Here is a 15916-nt window from a genome sequence, read left to right as displayed (position 1 = left end):
TAGTATTTTCAAAACAATAAAAGGTATGATGATAATCTAAGTATGTTATGTGCTGGCAGTTAATACCCCATAGTAGTAAAATACCTCCTCGTATTTCCTTTATGTGGAGTGTTAAATAAAAATTGAAGATAATCATTACATAGTTCAATCTTTACACTAAATTGATATAGAAAATCACCCATTGTATCCAAAAGCCCATTAAAGACAGGGTATTACACTTCTATGGATTAATTATGATGCTAGTGTAATGCTCACCAAAAACAGCATATTAAAACGTGCAATTAGTTTCACTTTCATTTTTGATGCTCTGAGTCCGAACTTCCTTTGCTCTCCATGCTCAGTCACTGTCCCTTCAGAGCACTGTCAGAACAGAATCAGTGTGCATCCCGCTAATGAAACTACTGTGCATTGCTTCAGGTTTGTGGAGTCGTAGTGGATTGTTTTGTATCATGTGTTTGTATATTTATTCAAAATGGCCGTGCGGAAGCATGAGTGGCATAGGCTTTGTGGGGTTTGCTGAGTCTTGTACAGGCTCGTACTGCTAACCTTAAGGAGGATTCTAACAGGGCCCGGAAGAGATTGAAAATTACTCAAACATCTCATACTCAAGCATGGACGACATCTACAACAACTAAAACCAGGTATGTTTTTGATGAGGGAACACCATTATAACATGGTAAAAGCTTAAAAAAAGTTTGCATCATTTTCAAACATATGTAGTAAAGGTGTTCCTTTAATCAAAACATTACAATTTTGGTACATGTATTCAGTTACTTCCAACACTGTCCATAGTAGCAGAGCTTCAATTTCATGAGCGCCCCCTGGAGGGTGGTATTGAAAATGTGTCCATGCTCCAAGTCCAAGTGTATCCTTACAAAATTATGACAGCTTTTTCATTTTGTTGATATTTTTAGATTTTTTTTTTAAATTTACTCTTATAAAACAGGTAGTTTTCAAACAACAGTTGACAAGACATCCACATACGAATATTTATTTATTTATTTTTTTAATTCAGGAGAATTTCAGAGTAAGGTTCAAGACTCATGATTTCAATGTCAATTTCAAGAATGAACCACTGGAAATTATTTAGTGCAGTGGATGTGGTGAAAAATTGGGGTATGGGCATCTTGTTTGAGACCATTTCCAGTTCTGCCAAAAATGAGTGGATGTTTCAAACAAGTTCAAAACAGATGGTTCTGTGAATATAAACTCCACCAGCTGTTACTTATTTCCTTTATTTTGTCAATTTTGAGCAAACTTTTTTTCCAGGTACGCCAAGCATACTTCTCTCTTCTCTTCTCATCTTTAGTCTGAGTTCTGACCAGAGCATCGAAACGGCCAAGTGTTAAGTCCAAGTCCATTTTTGTAATAGTGGTGAAACATGAGCTGTGAACGTAATTTATTATATGAAAGGCTAATAATACAGTTTCGGTCACTACTGATGAACTGTCAATCAACTCTGCTCTGACTGGCAGCAGCTGTGAGTTAATGCAGCTACAACATTATGATACTTCATACACTTTAGCCTAGCTAGCTCCAGTCACTACAAGTGTAATTGTGCCCCTTATGCCCCTGTTAAAACGCCATGGGGTTTTTCCTAGTCATGCCTATATTATATGCTTAGAGATCACGCAGTGGACGCTGATACTCACAGACAACTCACTAACAGTATGTTAAAGACTTTACAAATGATGCTTATGCTAAGTTTAAATAATTAACACAACTTTCTTTTACACAGAGTCAATTCCTGGAACTATTTTTGGTATTTTAACAAGAGAAGCTGATCATTTATACAAGTGACAAAGTCCTTAAGGATTCTACATTGATCCAATTACATATTTATGACAACCAGTCTTATTATGGAAGTGAAATCTCATATCCACTCCAACAATAAAACAACTCAATAGATAAATACTGCATATGATTCTCTGTGGAGAATAAGCAAGTTCTGTCCTGCAGCATTTGACCTTTCAAATTCACCATGTCAATCAAGTCAGCTGTCAGTCATCTCAGCACTATCACAAATGTCATAAGTTTCAGACATTCTTATAGTGCATGTCAAGGTTGTCCCAAGTTATGGAAGGTTTCCTGCTCATTATTTCATAATGATTCCATTTGTCTGTTTGTACAACCCCATAGGCCGCACTGTTGTCACCCACGTGCCCCAGTGGCAATGAGGGTTGGTGAAGGTGATGGTATTAGACCTTAACCTTTTAACTTAACCAGAGATTCTCATGTTTTTAAGTCCTCTGAATCCCACCAATTAAGAGGACATTTACAGAATAAAAAAAGTTTACATTTAATAATAATACAATAGTAGTGTATGTTTCTAATACTCAAAAGTGACTTGACATTACATTATTGAGTCATGCCTTATACTCTGAGCTACTTGTAACCTCATCTGCCCTGGGTGGACTGTCAAAGACACGGCTGCCAATGTGGCACAAAAAGCCCTTCCCAACACCACCAATCACGCATGCACACAAACCACATTCGTTCATGGGCAAGATGGGTAGTATCTTGCTCAAGGGCGCAAAGGCAGTGCAAATTGGTCCATTGTGTTCCACTAGGGCTGGTTCTAGGTCCTTAATTATTTAATATTTATATTAAAGAGGGGGTACTATGCACAATTGACTTTTTGGAGCTCATGTTATAATATCTTTCCCTCTAAAACATGCCTGAAGTGGTTTTATATTTTATCTATGTCATCCATGCATGTTCAAGTAATCTAACGATCTCTCCTGGGCCCTAAATGAACACTCCTTATGCTGAGCAGCACAAGCCTGTACTTAGTCCACATGCCTACGTCTCCTATGCTCCCACATGTCAATTTCCACATCCCAAAGCATAATGCAAAACAATACACTACAACTTGGCAAACTTGAAGAGATGTGCATTGGTTTTATTAGCACTATGCATACTGATTGTGTTGTGAAAGTGCTCTGAAGGGGGAGCGCGAGGAGCAAGAGGAGGGGAGACACAGAGCATCAACTGAAACTTATTAAATTGTTTTGGCGACTAAAGCGTTTTCAGAACAATAAAAGGTAACATGGTGATCTAAATATGTTATGAAATAAATATATCTGGCTCAGAAATGAACCTGAACAGCCCTGTTTTACAATAGAAATATAATAAAATAGAATGTTTTCAGCTTTAAGATTTTCACGAAGTGCTATTTTTACCCTGGAGTTACGGAAATGAATTATTCACTGCCATAAAAATGTTTAGATAACACTGTTTAGTTGACCTTTGGAGAGGATACGAGAGCTAGCAAATAGAAATGGTCCCTTATATTACAGTAGGACAGAATAAAATAGTAAAAGCAAATATGTTTTAGAATTTTTATATTTATTTATTATTATTATTTATTTATTATTTTTTTGGCAGAAAAAAAATAGCCATGTAGCAATTTGAGAAGCTCAGTAGCGATTTGAGAAGTAGTAGCATTTTTTAGCATGAAATTTGAGTATTTCAATTGTGTGAAATAATGATTTGATTATTAACATCTCAAACACATCACCATAAAAAACTAGAAAAATATGTTAAAGGCGCACAATGTAACTTTTCTGGGGGATAAAGTCTGCACACCTGCTTTTCCTTGACTGCTGAATGTTCCAAGGCATTAACATTACCTGTCATGCATTTACAGAACTACAGGTGTTTTTATTGCTCAAAACTACCTTTATAAAACATTCACTATGAGCAGGGTTACCTCTCCACAGATCTGACCAGTAATTTGTCTGTCTACTTGTCTCCATGGGGATAAGTAAGTTTAAGGCAATACTTTTGGAACACTTAATACAAAGCAAAAGGAGACAAGCAGGGGCCTGACTCTCCACCAGTTGCAAAGTGCACTTTTAAATTCAGAATCCAGAAAAATATCTCAAAATATACTCATTACATTTTTACAGTGGACATATTTTTGTAGTTTAGTCTAGATTACACACAAAAAATATATTTTATTTATTTATTTATTTATTTTTTATTAATGATAGTTATTATTTATTCATTTGTATTTATTTATTTATTTATTTGTATGAAAAGCCCCACAACAGTATCACAATGGGCACGCAGCCCTTCACAGACAGAAAACCAATTGCTAACTGCCATTTAAGTTCTTAAAGCTCACCCGGGGATCACTCTGCGGGACACTTACGACAAACTACTACACTTTATCTATGTGCGTTTGCCAAAGCACACTGCCTTTTAAATGGAGTCCAATCAAAGTCTATGGTAGGATTGTCACCAGACTAGAATTTAAAACTTGCTTTCGATTCTAAGGAATAGACTCGATCCTCTGTACCAATGATAATAAAAACACAATTTTTTTGGACAATAGAATGCTATTTTCAACATTAAATAGTTGTACTTTCTTTTATTTCATGTTGCCTTATATCTTTGTAATCCCTTATATCTTTGCACTTTTTTTTTGCTATTCTGTAAAGGTTCATTTCCGTCCTGTGAATGTGATTATTTAGTATCAATCCTTGTCTATACACCATGTGACCGTTACAGTGATCAAAATTCAGCATCATGGTCCAAAACCTCCCATCCCTTTGCTCCCCATGTTAACTCACTCCCCCTTCAGAGCCCTATCACAGCACAGTCGGCACATATCCTCTTAATGAAACTCCTGTACATTGTATCAAGTTTGTAAAGTTGCTGTGTGCAGTTTTGTTTCATGCTTTTGTATATTTATGGAGAATTGTCGTGTGGGATCGTGGATGACGTAGATTTGCGGTTGAGAATTGAACAGAATCTTAGAGCGAACTGTAAGGAGGGTTCGAATGGGGTTCAGAAAGGATCGCAAAGTTCCTGAAACATGCATGGACGACATCTAAAACCTCTTCAGGCATGTTTTTGATGAGGGAACAATGTAACATGGTAGAAAGCAAAAAAAAAAAAAATCTGTTTGCATAATACTCCTTGAAGTTGATGACAGTTTAAGTGGCCATGATATTTGGCTTTATTAAAGTGATAATGTAGTGTGAGGAAAAAAATGTGTTGTATTGTAATCTTCATGATAACAACTGTTCATACACATGCATTTTTTTTTATTGTTTGGCTGTTAGTTTCAAACCTGCTTCTATGAACTTTAACAAGTGCTAAATAAATAAAAATACATTACATTATCAAACCCTACCCATTGTTTAGTTTTCATATGATGATGGCAAATATTTTCTAGGATCCGGAACACACACTTCTCCAATACAAGTCACTGTTAAACCACTCATGAGTTCAGATGGGCTCGACTGACAGGTGGATTAACCGATCAGAGACACGCGTGGTTTGTGTGTATCAAAACGAAAAAAGAAGAGTTCACACTTATTCTGGTTAAGTCCTGGTTTCAGCCCAGTTCAACTCCTAATGTAGATGTAGGCCCTGGTTTAGCTCTGGTCTAATGTAATAAACGTAACAGTTTATTACCACTATTCCTATTATCAATAAAGTAACTAAAGTCTGTTCCCCAGTCTCCACACATAATAGACATACAAACATAGAAGCCACCACCAGCACAAGGAGGAGCAAAGTCAATAGGAAAAGTTTAAAGGCACCACAGAAAAGCATACACTGTAAAAAGCATTATCCAAATGAGTTAACCGACTTCATCTTGATTTGGTTTTTTTGTTGTTTTTTGTCTGTTTCAAATCAGATCACATATCTTTTTTTTTTTTTTATTTCACGCAGAAGTACCTGCCAGTGACATAAGACCAGCATTCAAGGTCAGGCCAGTATTGCTATTTGTCTTAACTGAAAACTACACAAAAGTCATTTTAACTCAAATGTTAACTTATGCAGTGTATGTATATCTACAGGACTGTAGCCCTGTACCCAAAGCATGCATATTTCAACAGATATGAAACAATGGACATTTTAGAAAACCCTATAATAAAATGAATTCCCAAATTTGCAAATACAAAGTTTATTTGGCAAAATTTGAAATGCAATTGAATTTATCAATTTTAAATTTTGAACTTTTGAAAAAACATGTTTGATTGACTTTATTCAAAATTTCAGTTTCTGAATTATTAAATATAATATTTCAATGTGTTTAAAAATTCTAAATAAAAAAGTAACATGTTAAATTTTAAACGCATATATTTTCAAGCCCTCAGATTTAACTGTCAAATTTCAGAGTGTAAACATTTTCGAGAGATGAGGTTTTGAGTGGGTTGATTCTGACATCAGACTGGTTCCCTACAGCACTTCCTGGTTGTTACTAAGTACTTACTTAAGATCGATGGCTTATGCCTTGGGATCTTGGATCTTTGCTGCAAAATTTTACACTTTTAAATTTTTTATTTCTTTTTTTACACTCTGAATTTTGACCGTTGAATATGAAGGCTTAAAATATGTGTGCTGAATATTTAAAAGGTGATTTTTAAAATTTAGAAATTTTAACTCTCTGCTCTTAAAATTATTACCTAATAATAATTTTGCACCTTTAATCATTTTAATTTTGCACCTTTAATGATTTAATAACAATTCATCTATTATAATCTATTGATATTTTAATTTTATTACATTTTTAAATATGCTAAACATAAAGTGCTTTGAGGCTTCAACCATGGTAGAAAAGTTTCTTGCCTGATATGCTGACGTAGATGGCGGGGCTGGTCACAGACTCTCCCGTGAGTTCGTTTACCGCGTCAGCATGGTATCGACCTGCATCTGCCGCCGTGGTTGCCAGGACGACCAGCTGATTGTCCAGTGTGATTGCTCTATAGAAGGGAGACAAAGAAAGTCATTATTCACAAGTGATTCTGTTTCAATGTACTTAAGTTGTGCATTGCAGCCGGGATTGGGCTTTGTATGAACTTTATTTTTGTTGTTGTTCCAAGAAGAGAGACTGGGATGCGCCGCAGTATAGCATTAAACATACCTGTTTTGCTTTTATTCAATTGCAGGTGTTTTAATTGCTCCAAACTACATTGGAAACCATTCATTCTTATTTTTAGTGGGGTTTCCTGACCTGTAACTTGAAAATGTGGAAAAGGATGCAGCCTTACAGTGAGCGGGCTTGCATCTCCACAAATCTGACTCTTATTTGGCCTGAAAGGGGGTATTCTCCGGCTTATTTCCATGGAAATGTTGTACCTTTGGCTATACTACTCCACAGTATCTATGTCTATGGAGAAGTATGGTTTTAAGTCTCTATTTCCATGGAATCGTGCAGGTGATGTGCAGTCTCCAGAAAGTCACATACTGCACTGATAAATAAATGTACTTTGATTTCTAAGTCTGACATTTTCTCATACGTTTTTGAATCAGGCTTGGGGACAGGGCGTAACATGAGCTATTTTTTCAGACTCCTTTTATTTAAGGATAACCACGCACGCTAGTCCCAGACTGATGAAAACCAATGTAAACACAGGGATCATTCTAAAGGCAGATTAGCTCTTAGCCTCTAAATTCTCATAGACTTGGTCGGCTCAGACAGAAGAGCTCTTAAACAAATCTTTTAGGATTACGCTTTAGATATCTTTAAGAAGCTGAACCCATTCTTTTTTTATGTAATAAAGATGAATTAGTTTCCCCCCAGTATAGATATATTGCAAAAGCAGCTCTTATGGTCAAAATTACTCTGGATTCTCTCCGGAGGCAATTATGTGGGTTTTTTTTTATCATCTGTGAACCTGCAACTAGCTGTTAGCATGTTAGTTGTTGCTAACATTACCGTGATGGTAAAACACTCTGGCAGTTGTGGCACATGCTTATATAGTGGAACTAAACAATAAATACACTTTTTTCACAACTAAACTGTGTATTCATACGTGGCACTGATTTATCTGAGGCTTGTTAGACTCTGAGCCATAAGAGGTGACTTGGTTGAAACTCCAGGTGAGATGATTTGTGCTTCTAAAAAATCTCTTACAGATAAAATTACAGTCACAAGCTAGCTAGCATTATCCAGCAGTTTTTTTTGTTGGCCACTCTCACCTTTTTGTTGAAAATCACAGGCTCCAGAAAATGTGTTTTTTTAAATCTGTTCAGTACTTTTTTTTTTCCCTGAAACTTTTTGGCAGAGTTTTGCATTGTGTTACTATGGTAAGAGCTGAACATTCCGCTATACACACAGACACACACACACACACACACACACACATTTTTCTGGTTGAGGGTCTGCCGCCACATGCTTGTTTCCATGGATGTTATGGATTTGGAATGCTCCACAGTATGGCATTAAACTTATCTATGTCCATGGATTGCAGCAGGTGGATTGGAAAGGTTACACACAGAAAGATGATAATTATTTTATTTTATTGTGGGTTTAAATACAGCTAAAATGCTAAATTGTGTAGTGATACAGAGAGTTGTAAGGTTTAGTCACTAATAATAATAATAATAATCTGATAAAATATTTGGGAATTTACCTTTTTGATATATCAATGGTAAATGCAATAGAAATAAATGTCTGTTGCCCCCCCCCCATCTGGGAGTATGACGTTGCCACACCAGCATCTGAAAACCACCAATAGATACATTTTATGCTATACTGTGGAACATCTGCCGTAAAGCGATATTTTTAAAACTTGCAAAAGGAGCACTTGGATCAGAAAACACTACTTTGTTTAAAAATGTGGTCAGCAAAGTGGTCAGATGCACCGCCATGTTCCTATCAAAACAAAAAATAAAACATGACTTATTAACACGTGCATTATTTAAAGATGTCATCTCCATATGGGCTGTACACACAACAGTTCACATAAAAACGGTGAACACAGCACTCGGAGCCTAAAAATACCCAGGTGGATAAAAGGCAGAGGAAGTGACATGTTTTAGGGCCTGGTCGAGCTCCCGGCTGCTACGTTATTTATCCCGTGTCACTGTACATAAAAACTAAAAGCACAAACAAGCTAAAATTGGAAGCCATCAGGCGAACCAGAAGAGCAGAGGAGAGGAGGGTCGAAAACGTGATTCCACAAGAGCACTCAAAAGAGCCAGGGCTTGTCCACTATAGATGGAGTAGAAAATATAATATTGACTTTTTGGTTTATAACTGTGTGAAATGATGTGGGCACCTCAAAAGTACCACTTGAAGTTTTGTTTTTGTTTACTGCTAAAGTGTGTATGACAGGTTTTGATGATTCTCTACTTTTGACTTAATTTGTTTATTTATATGTACAAGAGGAATAATACCTGCACATATTAATGATAGTTTTGCAGCAATCAAGAACCTGTTTGTGAGGCAAAGTTGAAAGTGACAGGAAGTAGAGAGTATTGATGACATAAGGCTCGGGAGAATTCCATCCAAATTTTAAAAAATACATAATTTTTGACACTTAAAATATGATTACAACTAAATAAATGTGTGGGTTTTCTTAATACTTTTATTCTCAAATAATATTTTTTGGTAGTGTACAGTGTCATAGTTGTTAGTAACAATCATGGAATTGCCTAGTGTGATGTCATAGTTTCCAATCAGAAAGTATATTTTTAAACTTAAAAAAAAAAAAAAAACTTTAAAAGGAGTTTCAGATTTTTTTCTGGGTCGGGCTTCCATTGGCCCCATGAAAATCAAAGTTTGAGGTGGCGCTACTGAGTCGTCTTTCATTATTTTGTCTCAGCTCATCGACTCGTTTTAACTCATAAGTGCTCACTCAGTAATCACTCAGTAATTTGTGTTTTTGTCTCGAAAGGCTCACCTAAATTAAAACTAGAATAAACTAGAAATTAAATAACTTAAGGTAATAAAAATACACTACACATTATGCCACTGCATTTTAACCAAACCAGAACAAGGAAATCTGGACCAGGACTGAGTACAGATATGGATCAGGCCTCAGTCAGGCTCCCTCAAAGAATCCAAACTCTCCCCTCCAGACCCCACCCCTCCTCCCCCCTCACTCTCCCCTTTACTCCTCCAAACCCCACCTCTCCTCCCCATCCCTCTCCTCTTTAGTCCTCCACACTCTGCCCCCCCCCCCATTCTCCCATTTATTCCTCCAAACCCTGCTTCTCCTCTCCTTCACTCTCCACGTTAGTCCTCCGAACCTCACACCGTCACTCTCCCCTTTAGTCCTCTAGACCACACCCCATTCCTCCTTCACGCTCCACTCTTGAGCTTTGCCTCACCCCTTGCTCTCCTCTTTAGTCCTCCAGACCCAACCACCCCATTGCATTTACACTGAGCAAAACCAAGCAGGAACAGTCGAAGAAAGTAAAGTTTGACGTTAGCAAAGCCGGATAGCATCTCCACCGCGCACACAGGCTTAAAAAGCACATATTGGATGGAGTGGGATAAATCTAATAAGCCTCAGTCGTCAGTTGGTTGCAATTTCTATTTAATTGAGTCTTTTTAATTAAAGACAACCCAAATTGCGACGCGGCAGATGTTTGCGTGCAGCAGCGATATGCACTGACTGCTCCCCCTCAGGCGACACACACGGATGAGACTATAGCAAACATTGTAGCTATACTCTCCTATCGGACTGCCTTCGTCTATAATTGAATAACACAACTTTAAAGGATCCAATTCTTTTAATTGTTACCAATTTTGTTTCCTATAACCGGCAAGTCATTTTGAATCAGGAGAGTTAAACAGACAGGAGGATGGGTGTGAAGATAAAATGGCTCCCATGAAAAAGAAAGCCCAAGTGCTCTCATTGGATTCCCCTGTATAAATAAAGAAAAAGAAAGAAAAGAAGCAAAAAAGACTGGATGATTAGTTGAGAGCATAGACTGTATATATAAATGGACATAGCTAACTGCCTCGTTTCAAGTCAGCATATTCACTCCGTAACTGCTGCTGTCAGGCTTGTCATTTTGACCTTAAAATGTTCATTACAATCCCCTCTACATGATCATTTTTTTTATTTCACTGAGAAGGGAGCCAGTGCAAAATTCCCATTAATTTTCGTTTCCAAAATAAATATATTTCAGAGCATGGTGGACACAAAACAGCAATGTGGTAGTTATTGTGCCAGTTCACACCTTAGGGTAGTTCAATTAACTTAGTAGCTCTTTGCTGTAAACAAATAAGTTGTGTTCGTTTCAGTGCTGGTAGCTCCTTGCTTCAGACAGATATTTAAGAGAGTGACTGTCAGAACTGAAGAAGCTACTTGGATGAGTGGTGAAATGTGTTCTTTCAATGTGGTAATGCTGTGATTTGGGTTACTTGGTGATAACTACACTACCGCCCCAAAGTGCATCATACATAGTGTATCTTTAACTATATGACAGAAGATTAAGACTAAGACTACGAGTTGTTCATACGGAACTGTGGGATCGGTCTAACAGGTATCCACACTTCTTCCTGTAGCGATGTGTTTATAATCAGACAAGCCTAGCTGTAATCAGGGCAGTCTTTTGTGCTGTCACCAACTACCTGAAATTGCATAGACCACTGGAGCCAGCACACACTTAAATTTAGGTGTTTTTGGACATAAAGCTGCAAGCAAACTGACCTAGTTTGTGCTAAAATTGCCCAAAAAAAAGACTAGGAACAGTAGCCAATACTATTTAAACCCCACGTACACATTTCAGTAGTAAAAAAGTGAATTTAGTACAGGGGTCTCCAACCTGTAGCTTGGGAGTTACCAATAGATCTCCACCTCCTTCCAAGTAGCTCGCCAAGGTATTTCTGAATTGCTGAATAATTAAAATTTGATTAAACAAATGCCTATTATTATTGTCAATGTATCATTTTAATGCGTAACTTCGTGCACTAATAAATGGATAAAGGTTTGTGTTTTATAGGCAGCTAACTGTACCCTGTCTAAGGCTTAGTGTGACTCTTAAATATACTCAATTTCTTGCAGCTGCTAAAATAAGTAGCTCTCTGGCATTTTCATTTTGTAAAGGTAACTCACCAGAGGAAAAAGAACGGAAACCCCTGATTTAATGTTTAGTTCCACTTTAATTGTACTTTTTTGCAGAGGTGATTGAATAGAAATTACATAATCTTGCTTCGGCAATGATCACAGTTTTTAGTTTTTAGTTCCTGTGATCATATTGTGGATAATCTTGACATCGTTGCAGTGGAGTATGTGAGGAGGAGGCCAGTTCAGCGTGTTAATGTGTGAAACTATGTAACAAGCCGTTTCATGCTTGAGCTCATTGGTTTCTAACTGCTTTTAGATTACTTACACAAATACATTGGTATAACATCTCCATGGAGACAAGCAGAAAATATTACATAGGGTATGATTTGAAGTCCATCTCAAAGGGTTTGCAGTGGTCCAAACATATTCCTCATTTTGCAAACACATTCCTAGCATTTTAGCTATTCATCACAATGTGTGTATAAGCGCTTTTCACAACTTTCAAAAACTAGCATGCTGACAACATGGTTCATGGACAATAAAAATACTTTCTAATTAGATGCAGACAGACAACCCTCCTCCCCCCCTTTAGTGCTCCAGACCCCACACCTCCTCCCCATCGCTCTCCCCTTTAGCCCTCCAGACCCCGTCACTCTCCTCTTTAGTCCTCCAGACCCCATCACTCCCCCCTTTAGTCCTCCAGACCCCATCACTCCCCCCTTTAGCCCTCCAGATCCCATCACTCTCCTCTTTAGTCCTCCAGACCCCGTCACTCTCCTCTTTAGTCCTCCAGACCCACTCACTCTCCTCTTTAGTCTTCCAGATCCCATCACTCCCCCCTTTAGCCCTCCAGACCCTGCCACTCTCCTCTTTAGTCCTCCAGACCCTGCCACTCTCCTCTTTAGTCCTCCAGACCCCGTCACTCTCCTCTTTAGTCCTCCAGACCCCGTCACTCTCCTCTTTAGCCCTCCAGACCCCATCACTCCCCCCTTTAGCCCTCCAGACCCCGTCACTCTCCTCTTTAGCCCTCTACACCTCATCACTCTCCCCTTTAGCCCTCTACACTCACACTGTACACTACACAAACAGCACACAGAGATGTCATTTTGACCCTCAGAGCTGCTTTTACTCTGGCAACACAAATTTAACTTTATAAGGATAAAAATATATTTATGTTGATACACAAAATGACAGACCAAATTTAAGATAGGCTATAAGGTAAAGGGCTGAGGACTCCACAAAGTGCTCAGCGGTGTGTGTGTGTGTGTGTGTGTGTTCTTCTTCGGGCAAAATGGAAAATTAAAAAACTGAAATTATCTCATCTATCCATAAGCCTTACTCCATCCTCTTCTATCCCATAATAATAAAAACAGCCTCAGTCTTTTCCTCTTTAAATCCCATTTCCCAGTCAGATTAGCATCAGGGAAGCGCAGCCAATTCCAATTTTCTCCTCTGCTCCTATCACTCTCTCACCATCCACCCTAACCCAAAGTTGTAGCTGGAGTCTTTTATGAATTTATGTATTTTGTGTTTTAAAAATTATGTCTTTGCAGTTAATATCGTCTATGCTAATTTTCACTTGGGCCCAGAGGCGGAGCTGCACGAGAGGGACACTCTACTGTAAAGTGGCTCCAGATCACTGCAAGAAAATAAATGTGGAATTGGATTCGGTTTGAATAATTTACTATGAGATTACTTTACTTGTGTCAACATATACCTAGTTGGTTAAAGGTACGCTATGTAACTTTTCTACTGTCTAAAATGTTCCGCAGTATGATGTTAAATTTATGCATCTTCACTGTAAACCTGAACAGTACAGTGACCTAACAAGTTTTAAGGTAATACAACTCAAAACCAGTCAAAAAGTTTACTTAACAATATATTTTGTACGTTTTTTAAATTTTGTTCAGTTTGAGTCAACTCTGTGTTAAATGACGTAGCTGATGCATCATAACATCATGTGAGAGGAGGTTTTTCTGTGACTTAAGTAACATACATTAACATTGTTTTGAAATACATACATTTAATGCTATAATGTGGAACATTCTAAGCACCACAATTGCATCTATATGGAGATAACAGAACACTGACATAATGGACATTTAAATCCATTTTAATCAAAAAGTAGACTAAACTAAAAACATGATTTAAAAAAAAAATAAATAAAAAAAAAGTTTTTTTTTTACACTTAAAAATATGCATCCTTACTATGAGTGGACTTGCATCTCCACAAACCTGACTCTTATTTGGCCTGGAGGAGGGCCTTCTCCTGTTTCCATAGGAATAGAACCCTCCACAGTATAGCATAAAACATATCTTTGTCCATGTTCTGATTTTTCTGAAGTATGATTTTAACTATCCATTTCCAGGCAATCGTGCAGGTGACATGCAGCCTATAGAAAGTTACATACTGTACCTTTAAAATAAAAATATCTTAATTAGTTTCAATTAGTTGAAATCAGAATATTAATCATGTTTGCAGATTTGTTTAGAAGTGTTTTTCTTATATTAAAGTGAGATCAAGGTAGTTTAAGTTATTATTAGTATTGTTATTATTTTTAATATGAACAACCAAAATAAATTTCATTCATTCAAGTGAATAAACATAAACTAAACTAGTCATAACACCTTACAACAAGATTCCATTATTTACAGAAACATAAATATTCTTTTTTGCAGTGTAGGCCAGAGGCGGAGCTGCACCAGGGGGACTGTGCTGTAAAGCATGTCCACACTGTGTACCTTTGACAGCCTCTCTCCCACAAACACTCTCCCCATTTGAGAAAGCACAGAAGATGCATTCACAACCCCTCGCAGCCGTTAGCGTTAGCCTTTAGCCACTGTTTAGCTAGCTGCCCACATGAATGCATTGCCTGTTGGATTTGGTGACACTGGATACATGGGTAGAAATGGATAGATTGCGTCATTACTCACGAACTCCACTAACCTAAATATTTGAATGGCGGTTAGGGGGTTGAAGACCACGAAAGGCTCATTCATGTTTTTGGTAATAGAGATGAAGTTGTATTTTATTTTTTTTTGGAGCTGGTGATAGTTTCAAGTAATTGCAGCTCTTTTTAACTTAGTCTTTTCACAAAAGTGCTGTTTAAGTCTAATCTGACAAAACACTGATCATATATTGTCAATAAGCTTTACATTTATAACAATTTACAGTAGTTAAAGCGCCACTGTGTAACTTTAAAAAAATGAAATGAAATAAAAGCTTTTTTTTTTATTTTGAATGTTTTTGTTGCACTGAAAAACACAGCAAAACATGTGTCCTTACTGTGATTGGGCTTGCATCTCCACAAACCTGCCTGGAGGAAGGGGCATCAGGCTGGGGGAGGGGGTTAAAAGGTACTGTTTACCCAGGGCCCAGTGCATTTTTCATAAGACAATATGAGTGTGGACCCCCCCAAGGATGATTTCCCCAGAATTTTGTGCTACACCCCGGCTACGAGAATGGCCTCTTCCTGCTTGTTTCCATGGAAATACAATATAATCTTCCACAGGGGTATAAACCTCATTGAGCTCCATGGAGAATGTTGCATAGTATGGAATCACACATGTTATGCAGTGCTGCTTGAATCACTTTCTCTCTTATGTGGACAATGAGTTTGTAATGAATAAAATAAGAATTAATCCTGTAATACGAAATAGGATCCATTATAATTGATCTCGCTCTCACTTTTGTCTTTTGGCTATTTTATTTAGTTGTAAGGGAAAATTATCTGCACAATGAAGTCATATTTTGAGTCTTTACTTTTCAATACACTTAGATTATTTTTATTAATCAAAAATTGCATTAACAAACTGTATAATGTGGTTTATATAGTAACTATGAATGCTCACTATGCTGTCATGATACTAAAATTTCAAACTTGATTTCAATACTAAGGAACAGATTTGGTACTGAATGATAATATACCGACAATTAAAAAAAAAAAAAGCCTCTTTAGCCAATAGAATGTGATTTTCAACATTACATCATAGTACTTTCTTTTCTATTACTATGCAGTCTTGGTGTAAAAAGCTTAACAGGTGAAATGCTTTTGGAGTACATGAAACCATTATATCATTGGATGACTCGCAGTGCTTGTGAAATAGACCCGCTGGAATCTGATCAAAAGGAGCCTGCCGATGCATAAACT

General features: G+C 37.3%; 1 protein-coding gene across 1 annotated transcript in view; it reads right to left on the bottom strand.

Moving 5' to 3' along the window:
• Positions 1 to 15916, bottom strand: part of LOC117369807 (protein sidekick-1-like) — a 261478-nt gene that overhangs the window by 93830 nt on the left and 151732 nt on the right. The window contains exon 6 of the mRNA XM_055222923.1: positions 6589 to 6722. Coding sequence (XP_055078898.1) covers positions 6589 to 6722 — 134 coding nt within the window. The remainder of the gene's footprint in view (positions 1 to 6588; positions 6723 to 15916) is intronic.

Source organism: Periophthalmus magnuspinnatus, chromosome 1, assembly GCF_009829125.3.
Source record: "Periophthalmus magnuspinnatus isolate fPerMag1 chromosome 1, fPerMag1.2.pri, whole genome shotgun sequence".
NCBI lineage: Eukaryota > Metazoa > Chordata > Actinopteri > Gobiiformes > Gobiidae > Periophthalmus > Periophthalmus magnuspinnatus.
Note: the sequence above shows the minus strand (reverse complement) of the source record. Positions and strands in the feature narration are given on the sequence as shown.